The sequence below is a fragment of the Mangifera indica genome, chromosome 8 (assembly GCF_011075055.1).
Source record: "Mangifera indica cultivar Alphonso chromosome 8, CATAS_Mindica_2.1, whole genome shotgun sequence".
Taxonomy (NCBI): Eukaryota; Viridiplantae; Streptophyta; class Magnoliopsida; order Sapindales; family Anacardiaceae; genus Mangifera; species Mangifera indica.
The window spans coordinates 4,808,014-4,821,986 of NC_058144.1; the positions used below are offsets into that span (position 1 = coordinate 4,808,014).

At 32.5% G+C, this 13,973-nt stretch overlaps 3 protein-coding genes across 3 annotated transcripts; 1 reads left to right on the plus strand and 2 right to left on the minus strand.

Annotated features, from left to right (window-relative positions):
- Positions 1-511: 511 nt before the first annotated feature.
- LOC123223931 (stellacyanin-like) lies at positions 512-1,467 on the minus strand. Its single transcript, XM_044647423.1, has 2 exons — positions 1,152-1,467; positions 512-1,021 (listed from the first exon to the last, which is right to left on the minus strand). Exons 1-2 carry the CDS (start codon positions 1,327-1,329, stop codon positions 765-767), a joined length of 435 nt encoding a protein of 144 aa, XP_044503358.1. The 5' UTR covers positions 1,330-1,467; the 3' UTR covers positions 512-764.
- Positions 1,468-1,932: 465 nt separating this feature from the next.
- Positions 1,933-2,980, minus strand: LOC123223930 (mavicyanin-like). The gene is made up of 2 exons (XM_044647422.1): positions 2,623-2,980; positions 1,933-2,459 (listed from the first exon to the last, which is right to left on the minus strand). The coding sequence occupies exons 1-2, from the start codon at positions 2,786-2,788 to the stop codon at positions 2,077-2,079; spliced, it is 549 nt and encodes a 182-aa protein (XP_044503357.1). The 5' UTR covers positions 2,789-2,980; the 3' UTR covers positions 1,933-2,076.
- Positions 2,981-8,695: 5,715 nt separating this feature from the next.
- On the plus strand, positions 8,696-11,335 carry LOC123222730 (WRKY transcription factor 71-like). The gene is made up of 3 exons (XM_044645661.1): positions 8,696-9,341; positions 9,889-10,026; positions 10,559-11,335. Exons 1-3 carry the CDS (start codon positions 8,830-8,832, stop codon positions 10,914-10,916), a joined length of 1,008 nt encoding a protein of 335 aa, XP_044501596.1. The 5' UTR covers positions 8,696-8,829; the 3' UTR covers positions 10,917-11,335.
- The last annotated feature ends 2,638 nt before the right edge of the window (positions 11,336-13,973 follow it).

A 13,973-nucleotide genomic window follows, 5' to 3' on the forward strand; every position in this document is an offset into this window, starting at 1 on the left:
TGCCTCTTTTATATAATATATTTATGAATTTGATTTAATTAATAAAATTAAGTTTTAAGTTAAGATTTGTATAAATACTTTATTTACAAGAATTAATTTTTTCTATTTGAATTTAAAAATGCGAATTTTCTTCTTTTCGAACAAACCCACGATATCAAATATTAAGTAAAAATAAAAGTGAAAGAGTAAGAGTTTGAATGATGTGGAAAAACTATGAGAATATATGTTTATATAAAAGTAGTGAATGATAGTTTTGATATTTTAAAATATTTTTGGGGCATTTTTGTGTGAGACTTAAAAAATGAGTCATTTTTGCTTAGAAAATAGAAAATGAGGCACTTTTACTTAGTTTAGGGTAGAATGAGGTATTTATTTTAATTTCCCTTAATCTTATAATATTTATATATTTTATTAATTAGTAAATATATCATTTAATCGTCTTTTTAGGCTGGACTTGGTTTTTCTTCACATAATTCTAGCCGGAAATAATTGTTCCCTTAATTATAATATAAAAATGATAAAGCATATACTAGATGCCCACCCACCTCAATGTATATGTACATATTAATCGCGTCCATTAAAATAAAAATCAATCGAAGCATTAAACTTTCAGAGATCCAGCCAGTATTATAATATCCGACAAAACTGTACGTCTAGTACATGCAAAAGCAGAACCGGTGATTCATATTGATAAGAGGATGAATATATATATATATGGGGACAGATCGATGGAACAGTGTAACTGGGTCGACCAGTTGCAGCCATTAAGCACCAGAAATAGGAGCCGGTGCGGGGGAGGCAGTTGGGGGGGGAGAAAATGGAGTGACCTTGATGTCAACCTTCATTCCCATTTGACAGTGACCAGCAACACCACATAGAAAATACCAGTGGCCAAGTGTTTTGAGGGTGATTGCATCAAACCCACTCTCGTAACTAACGATGGGAGACGTTGCATTGCAATTCTTAAAATTTTGCGGCGTTACTTCTCTCACGTTATGAATTAGACTCTTGTAATTAAATACTGCATTTACAACCAGATGTAATACATATAAACCCACTGTTAACTAGGATCAAAGGATCGTCCATAGAAGTATTGAATGAAGAGAAAATAGAGGCGAAAGGAAATTAAAAGCGTGGAAGAGCTAGCTTACTGATAATATCACCAACATGAAAGGTCTTGTTAGAAGTCCATTTGTTGTAATCAACTATGCCTAAAATTGGCAACGTCCAGCCAGCAGAGTCCCCCACCATGTAAACAGCACCCAAAGACACTGGAAAAAGAGCTGCCATCATCAACAAAGTTGGTAGATCGGTACTTGCGAAACCCATTAGTTACCAATCCACCAGGAGAGAAGATAAAAGATCAACAAATGGATGTGCGAGAAAGGGCACGGCACTTGGAAATATATATTGCAGTGGGCGTCCTATGTGTGCTGAATCCACATTTTATGAAAACATTTATCTATGACGTGGTGTCAACACAAAGCATTCGATTATAATTATTATAAGGTAAAAATTAAATAGAGGATTTTATTATGTCAAAAGAATTTCTCCTTTGTTTGTGCAGTTTTTGTTCTTTTGTATTTGCTTGTCTTTTACATATAAAAAATTCATTGTATCACAATTTTGATATAATTTTATTATTCTTTATTAATATATAAACCTCATAAAGTCCCAGAATAATTTAGACTATCATAGCATTAATGTTTCAAATGTTCGTCAAGTTTTAATTTAAGTTTGTTGTGCTTGTAATTTAATTACAGAACTTTAACTCGTCTAGTGGGGATACTATAAAAGAAGAAAAATAAAATAAAAAAAGGAGGATGTTTAATTAGGTCTTCAAATGCATGGCCAAAATAAACAAAAGCGAAATTAAACACCCAATAATAAATACCTAAGATAATTTTTATATAACGAAATATCCAGTTATCTAGTAGAGATAAAAGCTAATTTATTCGTTGTCTAGCAAAGCAATCAACAATAAAAATGTCCTGAACCAAAAGCATTTAAAGTTTAGGTAACAGAAATAGCCATGTCCAAATGAACATGGATCAACTAATAATATGATAAACCTGTCTAGTATGGGAATCCTGCATTGACAAAGATTGCAAATGTAATAATCAAAGAGGGCAGAAACTTGAAAGATTGGAGAGAGGGAGCGGCGCTCTTTGAGGGGGCAGGTGCCATCGGAGAGGATCCTGGCGGCGATGAAGAGCCGGGTGTTTGTCCTGGGCTGGGAGATGGGCCGTGAGATATTGGAGCAACCCGAATATCAACCTTCTGTCCAGCTTGACAGTGACCAGGGAAGCTGCACAAGAAATATTGGTGGCCAACTGATTTGAGGGTAATGGAGTCGGAGCCTGTGGTGAAAGTTGCCTTGGCAGATGTTGCATTGCAAGACCGAAAGGCTTGATGCGTTACTTGCTTCACGTCGTGAGATTTATTGTTGTATTTGAACACTGTTTACAATTAAAACCCCACTTGTTACATATGATTTTCCAATATATATCTATATAATAAGGAACAAATTTTATTAAGTGAAGATACTCGCTCTAAATATGAATCAAAATATCATGTATATGGGTAGACAACTTCAAAAGTATCAGAGAAAGAAGCACATACCAATGACATCTCCAATACGAAAGTTCTTGGTAGAAGCCCACTTTTTGTAATCCACATTACCCACAATCCACCCTTTTGAATCGCCAACATTGTAAACAGTACCAAGAGAGACTCCAAAAAGAGTTGTCAACAACAAGAAGGCAACCACATTCTTTAAGAAAGCCATTATTAATCAAATCAAACCGATCGAACAGGAGCAAAGGAAGAGGAGGATGGATAGAGAATTAAGTATGAAGAAACACACGGTGCTTGCTTTGCTTGATTATATTTTTCCTATGCAGAATAGGATTCATATTAATTAGTTACCTTACATTCCTACAAATTAATCTTTTGTATAAGTAAAAAATTCCTGATTCTTTCATATGTTTCTATTTTTGGACAATATTTACTATATAAGAAATAAAGGACAAATCATTTACTTGATTAACTTGATAATTTTTTACCTTTTATTGTAAGTGGAGTAATTGCTTCAATCATTCTAAATTTGGAAATAGTATATTTAAAACTTTCCTCTGCCTGTAAAGCCTACCATAAACATATATATGACCTAAATTTCATACTCTAAATCAAATATTCAAAAATAACCAATAAAACATCTCACCATAAAAAACGGTGCTTTCACTTTTCAACTTTCTTTTGCCTTGTCATTTCAATCCGACTAATACCAAATTTCAAGCTGACTCGAAATGTGGGCCTAAAATTCCTTTGACTGAAAATTTGATCACTTTAGGGATTTGGTAAGATGGGTGGGGCTAACAAAAAATTGGTCCACATGGAAAAGACGTCCAAGAAGACTCGGAGCCCATTCTGACCGTTACATTAAAATTGATTCATTCATTGAAGGCTGAAAGTTTATTACCACCAAATATAGTGAAAATTCAAACATTTATCTTCTCACTTTAAAAAATTTAAATATATATTTATAAATAAAATTTTATTTATTTATTAAAAATCTTAAAAAATTAAAATTTTATAACATTTTTCTCTCAATGTTTAAAAACTTCAAAATTTTTCTCTTTTTAAAATTTGAAAAGTGATAAATACCCTCTAAAATTTGTTCTTATTTTTTCTGATGATAATTCATTATCTTTAACTATTTGTTGTCATTTTTCTCACCTTATCTCTCCCCTTGGTCTCTCTTTATTTTTTGGCCTTCTTCAATCGAGATAAGAATGAAATTATCTTTATCTAAGATAAAAATGTGTTGTCTTTATTTCTATTGAAGATGATTGAAGAGGAAAGGAGGAGAGATCGGAGAGAGAGATAAAACAGGAGAGTAGACAACTAACGATCTGAGATAGCAAATCGACGTAAGAGAAAAATGGAAAAAACCCTAAGAAGGTATTTGTTATTTTTTAAATTTTGGGTTAAAGAAAAAATTGTGAGTTTTTTAAACCTGGAAAGGAAAAGTAATAATACTTTAGCTTTTTAAATTTTGTTAATAAATGATGATCCTAATTAAAATTTTTAATAAAAATTTACTTATAAATAGATGTTTAAAATTTAAAAAATTAGAGGGTATGAATTTGGATTTTTAGTATACTTGGGTGGGAATAAGTCTTTTGGCCTTTATTGATCAGCAAAATGTCAATCTCATTTTGCCCTATAACAACCAACTACAAATCATGATAACCTCCCTTTCAATCAACAACGCCCACCACCCACACTCTTAGAAAAAGCTAAAAGAGAAAAAAAAAAAAAAAAAAAAAAAAAAAAAAAGACAAGTGAATTTGACAAGCTCCTACTTTTGCACCATCCTCGGCAACTGCAATCAACGTATTGATTAAGTTATCTTTAGTGACTGATCGGAAAAATTGATATTTATTCTCCTTTTTTTTTAACAGAGTATCATATATTATGTCAATAATAAATAATTAATTCAAGGCTAAATCATTTATTTTCACCTATTCTTTAATCCATTCTAACATCAGTTAAATATTAAAAATTTAAACTTTTATTTATAAATTATTAAAATTAAATAAAATTAAATTGTATCAATTTGAATATTTAACAAACCTTCGGTGAGAATAATTCTTTTCACTATTAATTCAATGGCAAAAGATATTTTGAATAACAAGTTCGAGGACAAATTTGAGATGTCCAAATATAAGATATAAGATTTAAATTAATTGATAATTTATTAAAATTTAATTTTAATTTATTAAATATAATAATTATAGGATCGATAATTGAATTCATAATTAAAATGGTTTGATTCAAATATTTCTTTTTTGTTAAAAGATTTTACTTTGTGATTTGATATTTAAATAGCTAAGAAAACATTATTTAAATATCTATCTTCATAATCATATGGTATAAACTAGAATATAGTTGTTTTGTAATTAAATAAAATAACCACAAATAAGCCAAGAAAGACTGAAGTTTTGCGGTTGGTGACTATAATTTGTAAAAAATAAAGATAGATTAAGATTATAATAAAGAATTAAATGTATGATTTAGCCATCTAGAATCACAAGAAGAAAATGATGATGAACATTCATCTCATTGCAATAATAATAAAAAAATGTTGCCAAAATCATTGTCTCTCTCTCTCTCCTTTGAAAATGGAATAGTTCCTAAAATGTCGTTGCTTGAAAATAATAAAATTAATAATAACATCAAAGTCAAATGTTTTGCTTTCTCACTTCAACCAAATTAATTATTGATGTGGGTGGAATAGAATAGCTACACTTTGAAAATTGCTTTAGCAATGCCTCCCTTTGAATTTTGACCTTTGCCCAACACAAAGACAGTCTTCTTCTGCATAAAGTATGATATAGAAAACTTGTCAGTACATTACTCTAATGATTCATAGCAAGCAAAATTCTTCAATGGTGGAGCAGATGTTTGAACGGTTCAGACTTTGAATTTTATAATGTTGCAGTAAAATGTGATCTTATTGGGTAACTTTGGGTCCTTCTATGGATTCTTCACTTTAGTGGTTGGAGCTCGCAGTCAAGAATGGTTCAAAGCTTAATCAGAGCGAAACTAGAAATCCTTTCAAACTGGTGCGTGTCTGGACTAATATAAAATAAAGCTGTTATTAAATAGTTGATTAATTATATTGATGCAGCTTCTGGCTTTGTTTCGCTTTAGTTAGATAAGATACCAACCTGAAAGCTACACATAACTAATATGTTTGTATATATATGCATCTAATCAAGACTTTTTTCAACTTGATTATGAGTCACAGCCAAGCTCGCTCGATCTATCAAACAACAATAAAGATTGCCCATTTGGTTACATTCCTGCAGCAGTTTATAATTTGATCTTGGAAGAGACAGGTGTATGCGTTTATATCATGATCATAATTAATACACGTACTGTGGAAAATTTTTTCCCAGGTTAGGTGAAGAAATATAATTACTAATATATGGTTATGATGAAACTTGGTGGGAAAAAAACTGATCACTTGCCTAACATGTAAAGAATGAGAAACAAAATACGTTCAAAGATGCGAATTAGTGCTGCCTATAATTATGTATCCTTTCAATTTTTCATCGACGTTTCATTTCATTTTCAAAACAAAGTTGCAGACATGTACCACATGTGATCACATGCGGATTCTGCAATGCCAGATGCCTCCAGCTCTTGCAATAGCATGTTAAGTTTGAATTTCACCACAAGAAAACAACAAGAGTTACCATATTTGTAATTTCTGATGTGATCTCTGCCATTTTGTTTGGAGCTTCATTTTTCTCAAATTCTCAATCTCTAGCTGCCTTCAACCCACGCTTAACAGTGAACATACGCAAAGCTCAGAAAAGAACATCGTTTTCTTAATAGTTTTCGTTTTTTTCCCTGATGTAGATGGAATTGCTGAAATATTTTATAGAGAAGGTCCCAGGTCAAAGCAATTTGTTATGTTGAGTTTTCATTATACCTACATCTGTACATCTATTTAGTAATATATATAACTATATATTTCCATGTCTATAAGGTTCTTACCATTGACTTATGCTTCGATAGCAAAGTGATGTAGCATATTTTAGTCATTGATTGAGACCGAGAGAACAAAAAGGTCAACAATCTCAAGCTAAAAATATTCATTGTGGGTTTTATTTTAATTTTTTGTATTTTGTCTGTTATCAAAAGTTTGAGATCTTTAATATTCCTTCCAGATTATGCATATAATGGATTTAGAAAACTGTTGAATTAGATACAAAATAAATATTTTTCAAATATAACCGACTCTACATACATACATACATACCCTAATGGCAGTCAAACATTCATCAAATAAATATCTTGAACATCAAATTAGATCCAGTGACTGGGTCAAATATTCAAGCTTGCGTGAAGAAAAAAAGTGTGGCGTCTGTATATCTCCATGATCGGAGTTTGAACATTTTACATATAATATCATGCCACTGATCGAGTCCAGTCTCCATCTAATCAATTAGTATTGACGTTTGGGTGTGCGAATTGCTTTACAGCCGCAAGGCATGTAAAATGTTTGCTAAACATATAGATATTAATTTTCTCTTCGATGTCAAAGCAGACGATGGATCATGAATGGCTTACTTCCCTTATGAATAAAGTTTAAATGATTGAACACTTTTAGCATATTTTTTTTGAATTGGATACAGCATAATCCGCCTATCCCAAACAAGTCAGACTTGCGAATCATGAAAAAAAAAAAACTGGTAAACGAAGAGTACAACCAATTGAAATTGCATTCTTCTTCAACGATAACTTGCCAGTTGCAGACTGCAAGTAAAAGTTAGTAAAAGGTCGTAGAAGTGGTAAAAATCAAATGATAGCCTTTGAATCTTTAAAAAATTAACTAACTGAGAAATCAAAGTAGTCATACTGACAAACATTGAAAAGAAAAAAAGGTGACTATAAATAAAAGTCTTACAGTGATATTAGCTTCAGAAATGATAAGCATGCATGGGTAGTCTTATGTATTATTCAACATTTTATATTGATTATTTTAAAAATTCGTGAAAAAAAGAGAGAAGAAAGTACAATGAAATTTAATTATAATATGAAGATTTAATCAAAATTTGGAATAATATGAAAAAAAGAAAAAAGATTTTGGGCAGCTTTGTGAGAAGAAAACAAGAACTGTGCCACAAATTTCCGAAGGAAACGGCTATGAGACGTGAAACCTGAATCAATCAGCTGCCGGAACAACATTACAATACGGTAGTAGCAATATAAGTGAAAAAAATTAAATCTCCCACGTGCCAGTTAAGGTCAAATGCCGGTGCCCAATCCTTGACCACCTTAGCAACATGATTGAGGCCGCCTTCAAGGCTTCAATCAACCTGTGGATAGATAAACTTCAGTTTTCTTTTTCTTTTTTCATTTAATTTTAATTAGATTAAGAAATGTAATTTATGCAATTATTTGGTCTATAGTAACAATTTGAGTAATGTTAAACTAATAATTTTTTAAATTTAAAGGTATATTAAATACTTATCTTTTATATTCAAAGGGGAATAATTCATATTGTTTAAATCCATGAGGGATCAAGTAAGTCCCTTTGACTCTCCTTATATCCGCCCTTGGTTATAAACTATTAATTTAGATATTAATAATGATATATTATTATATATAATATTTTTATTTTAATAATTGGAGAATCTCGTCTTAATTGATTGAACAGATAAACTAACTTTCGATTGAAAAGTAAAGGTTTAAGAGATTTTAATTGGTGTATAGACTAGTTGAAAATTTTTATGCAAATATTTTAAACAACAAAGAAGCAACTTTTGATTGAATCCAATTAATTATGAAACACTTATTGTTAACAGTTTTCAAAGACCTTGGAAATATTTATTTTAAGCTATAGCTACTTCTAAATATTCAATTTAAATCACAAAAAAAGCACTTATTTAAACGAAAAAAAGACTTTGAAAATGTTATTAACTATTTCGCATGCATTCCATTTTTGTTCACATTTTCATTTATTTTCATGGTTTAAAAAAAAACGAGAGAGTAAAGTTTTTTCTGGTCATACATACAGTAGTAAAAGTCTTTGAAATAATGGAGAGTAGCCTAACCTATCGTCCAAACAGCGCCCTTATCTTTTTTGTTTTTTATAATAATAAAAGTGGGACAAAATTTTATCGCAAACCTCACTTTCAAACAAGAATAAAGCAAAGATCAGTTGCACCTAAAGCTTTCTCTTACTTTTCTTCTCTCACTCTTATCATCTTTTCGCTCTCCGATTTCATCACTGGTCTTAGACTTTCTTCCATGTCGAATAATGAAAAGAAAACCCCAGTTCATTTCGATCCTTTCGACTGTAATCCTCAAGAATTTAACCGTTTAGGCTTTAACTTATATGAACATCATCATCATCATCATCATCATCATCAACATCAAGATCAAAATCCTTCAATGAATCAACGTCCTTCACCCACACAAGGCTTTCAAGGGTTTGATCCGAGCTCCTACAGTATGACCTTCACTGACTGTTTACACAGCTCCATGGATTACAACACTCTATCAAGAGCTTTTGACATCTCATGCTCATCATCTGAAGTGATTAGCCCCGTAGATGACGCTTCTAATAATAAGAAAAATAGTACTACTGTACATGTTGGCGGAGATTCGGCTGGAATCAATGATAATCCATCCTCCCCAAATTCCTCGGTTTCTTCTTCGTCAAACGAGGCAACAGCTGATGAAGTTTCTGAGAACAACAAGAAAGATAAGCAACGGAAATCCCGTGAAAATAGGGAGCATGAGAAGAATAAGAAAGCAGGGTAGGTGATATATATATGTGTGTGTGTGTGTGTATATATCTTGCTTCTGGGTTTGTTCATGGTAGAAATTAATTGAAATTTTAAGCTTTTGTGGAACTGAAAAATGTTCTCCATACATACCGGTATAAATAGGGTTTGCATATCATTTTCCATTTTCTACTGTAAATAAGGGAGAACTTTCAAAGTCCTTCTCTGACTAGTTCCTTTGGCTACTATTTTAGAATACTCTCTCCCTATTGGAAGTTATAAACGATCTGTCTACTACACATTCATTTCCTCTCAGTTTCCTTGATCATCGCTTTGCTATTCTGCTTCCGTGAGTCTACAAAAAAAAAATATATATTATCATTATGAAAAAAGAAGAGCAACAGCTTACGAAACCCTAACACAATTTTATTCCAATTATCATTTTATGTGCATGATTATTGTTACAAGGAAGTTAGTTTAATTAGATATATATATCTATATGTATATGTATATATGTATATATGTGTGTCTGTGTGTGTATTTCTTCATTTGTGTTCTAACTTAGTTAATCTATGAGCAGGAACAAACCGAAAAAGGAAAAAAAGCAAAGGGAGCCGCGGTTTGCTTTCCTCACTAAGAGCGAGATCGACCATCTCGAAGATGGGTACAGATGGAGAAAGTACGGACAGAAGGCGGTCAAGAATAGCCCTTATCCAAGGTCACTATTTTCAATCTTGCACACATATAACACAAAAGCGAAACTATACTTTCTTATTCTCAAATGCATATCAATTCAACAGAGAATGGATGATATTAAGATTTAACTTTTCCAAACTTTCAACTGATGAAATTACTTAGTTTATGCAGTCGATCTAAATGTGATTTCAAAAACCGCTCATGCTGGTAAATTTTCACTTCAAGAAGTGAAGACTGTTTCACCAACTTTAGTTGCATTCAATCCTTACAGAGCTTGGAACCTTGACTTCATGATCCAATGTCCTCTAAGTTTGAACCATTGTTACAGCTCATTTTTCATCTGAATTAGTTGTATGATATTACTATTCCATCTCATTGTGATCGATGAGATGAAGCTTTATTTTGTCCTGAAAACACTTTATTATTATAATGTGAGTCACACCCTCTATTGATGACAACGAAAAGTCAATTAATAATCATAAGAGAAAGAAAACGTTATAAAGTATAAAAGCAGACAGATTTTCTTAATTATTGGCTATTGGTTGGTATTGCAGAAGCTACTACAGATGCACAAGCCAAAAATGCTCAGTGAAGAAACGCGTTGAAAGATCATTCCAAGATCCCACAATAGTAATCACAACATATGAAGGCCAACACAACCACCAGTGTCCTGCTACACTTCGAGGCACTGGCGCCGGGATGTTATCACCTTCACTCTTTGGATCTGCGTCGGTTGGTCCCAGCTTTCCTCAGGAACTCCTCACTCAATTGTTTCCACCACTTACAAATAACCAACCCGTCCCAGCTTCAATGTACTTTCAGAATCTTGCACCGCAGCAGCAGCTCCAGGTTCCAGATTATGGCTTATTGCAAGATTTAGTTCCCTCATTTATCCACAAACGGGAGCAATGAACTCATCCCGTTGTCTATGTAAACTAATTCGCTTCTTATAGATGAACTAATGCCTGCATGGTATCGCTCCTTTCACAAAGAGAGAGTTAATTTCATATCGGTGACGATTTGGAATTCATTCACATTCATCTCCTGGGAGCTTGCAATACCCCAGCAGCCTTTTTCAAAGAGTGAATGACGATCCCTTTCTGTATGTCTGTTTGCCATCGCTCCTGCCAAACTCGCATTAACTCAAGTCTCAAATGGGAGAGCGGTGAGTAGTGTTAATAGCATCATTAAGTTTGTGAAAATTGCAATTACTATTGGTGACTGTTTGACTACTTATATGGAGGTACGATATATATATATATATATAAAAAACTTGGCCATGTTATCTTAAAGAATATCAATGGAGCTACTAAGGAGTTCTAAGGTATTAATCCTGTGGAAGTACTGCCTTTCCAGTACTTAGAAATCCTCCCATCATTTAATCTCTTTGCTATTCAAAATTACAGTCTTGCATGCATCTCCACGTTTAATATTAAATATTGAATTTTATTGTAACTGCCCATAAATGCATGAAAGTAGAACCATGTATGGCTAGTTAGCTTGAAGATGTTAATTACAGCTGTGTGTTGCAATCAGGAATTTTTCTATTAATATTATAGGAATTAAGATATCTCAATGAGGTGTTTGAATGTTCAGCATGGGTTCAAATTGCCCGTGGATCTTAAAAAAGTTAAGCATATTGAGCGCACAAAATTAAGAACTAAGAAGAGATACAAGTTGGTGTAATTCTATCGAGAATTTGCAAATAAAACATACGCAAAGTAATCTTTCTAATAGTTTTGTTCAAAGACAAGTTATAAAGGAAAATGTATATATCGGATCAAACTATATCTGTGTGCCGACTCTTGTCCTTTGTCTTCGATTCTAAAGCAAAATTTTCAGTTACAAAATTTCTCTCAATGGTCAGCATTGCCGGCCAATTGGCATTATTAATCATTCATAACCATTTCCAGGTATATACGTCACTACATCTTCCCTATACAGCTAGCCGTTTTTCTTATAAAATTAGTTGCAAGTATTAGAATTTTGATGATGCTATGCTTTGTGGGACGTTGTCAAGAGTTTCCCAATTAATTTGGTCACACTAGAGATCAGGTCACGATGATTGAGAGATCCCTGCCTTTAGAAATTCACCATGCAGTGGTTTTGTGAGTTTAGATTATCTTAATTACTTACAGAAGCTTGTTTGTTCCATATATTCTTCGTAATTAACTTCTTTCTCATTTTCACTAGACCTTGACTAGGTCCGATTTCCGGTCATGTCGAGAAAGACGGCGTTGGCATATATGGGAACGTTCCGTAGAGCCGTCTGTTAAAGATGTAATAGCTTCTTCCCATCGCTTAGCCAAAAAAAAAAAAGCTTCTTCTGATTTCACAATAATTATGGGGCGAATGTAAATGTTTGTTAAATTAAAGGCGCATGTTCTTACCCCTCAACTTTTAAATTGGATGTTTTCCCTTTAATTTTTGTATCTAATTTTCTCTATCTGTTATTAAATTTTAATTATAATTTTATCAACTTTTTAATATTTTTTCTTTTTTCCTTCTTCTCTCTGCGGCTTCGGTTTTTTTTTCGCCGCCGACACCACCATTATTCTTGGGGGAAAGGACTATTTCCCACCCATTGTTTAGTCCTATCTGAAAAGCATACCCACACCAGATGAAAAATCCAAAAACTCACCCAAAGTTTAATGTGTTTGCATCCACCCATAACTGCCGTTAAATTTTCCGTTAAATAGAGGGGTAAAACCATCATTTTACTGTTTACATTCCACTGATTTAATTCAATGACGTTTTCCCCCTCCGATTTTAAAAGTTACACTTTAACCCCATCCCTAAACTTTAAAAAGTGACTTTCACCCCCTCAAATCCCTAATTTTTTTTTTATTTTCCCTCCGGCCACCGGCGACGACGTGGCTGGAGGGAGAGTGACGAGGCGAAGCATCGTCTCGTCGTCCAAACTGGACGATGCTTCGTCGTCCAGAATGGATGACGATTTTTCGTCCAAAGATTTGGACGACGGTCGTCCTTCTTGGATGACGATCGTCTTCTAGAGGTGGTCGACCTCTGGATGAAAACTTCTCTGCCGTCGCCGGAAAAAGTGGCTATATTTCAGGGGGGAAAAGTGAATTTTTTAAAACTTAATTTAGGGGACAAATGTTAGTTTTTCAAATTAATAGGGGGAAAATGAGATAAAATTTTAATTATTTAATATTATTGATAAAATGACGAATTTACCCCTTCATCTAGCAGAAAATATATGGGTGGAACAAACAGATTAAACTTTGGGTGCGTATTTAGATTTTTCATCTGGTATGAGTATGCTTTTGAGATGGGGCTAAAAAATGGGTGGGAAATAGTCCTTTTCCCTTATTCTTGCTTATATCTTTTACATCATATCAGTAATCAAGATACTGAGTAATTACGAGTTCAATGGTATGATTGCATATTTCCAAATGGTGCTTTGTCAATATTCTGGAGTCAGGTCAAGGCTCAAGAATAGGTTGACTTAGGGTTTCCATAGTGCTCTGCACAACCTTAGTGTTCAGAAAGGAAGAAGGACTACTTCTCAAAACGATGTCAAAAGAATAAATTCCAAAAACTTAAATTAAAGAAAGATATTTTAAAATTTTTTTTTTAAGTTAAATGTCAAAAATTATTTTCATTAATGTATAAATATAAAAATATTATTATGAGATTAATATTACTTACGCTGTTAAAATACAAATAAATTACATTTTTTATATTAATTTAAAATTTTATCTAAGTCAGCCCTCTCTTCAACTAAATATATCAAAATCCTAACCATAATTTTAACTAATCTCAAATCTATAATTACACCTATTAAAATAGAAATTAGAGTTATAATTATACAATTCTAATACGATTTTAGTAGAAATTACACTGAAATAGCATGATTTTGTCGAAATTGCCATATAAGTGCAATTCCAGTTGTAATTAATGGTGCAATTATGTGTAAATAAAACTAATTTATTGCAATTTCAACTG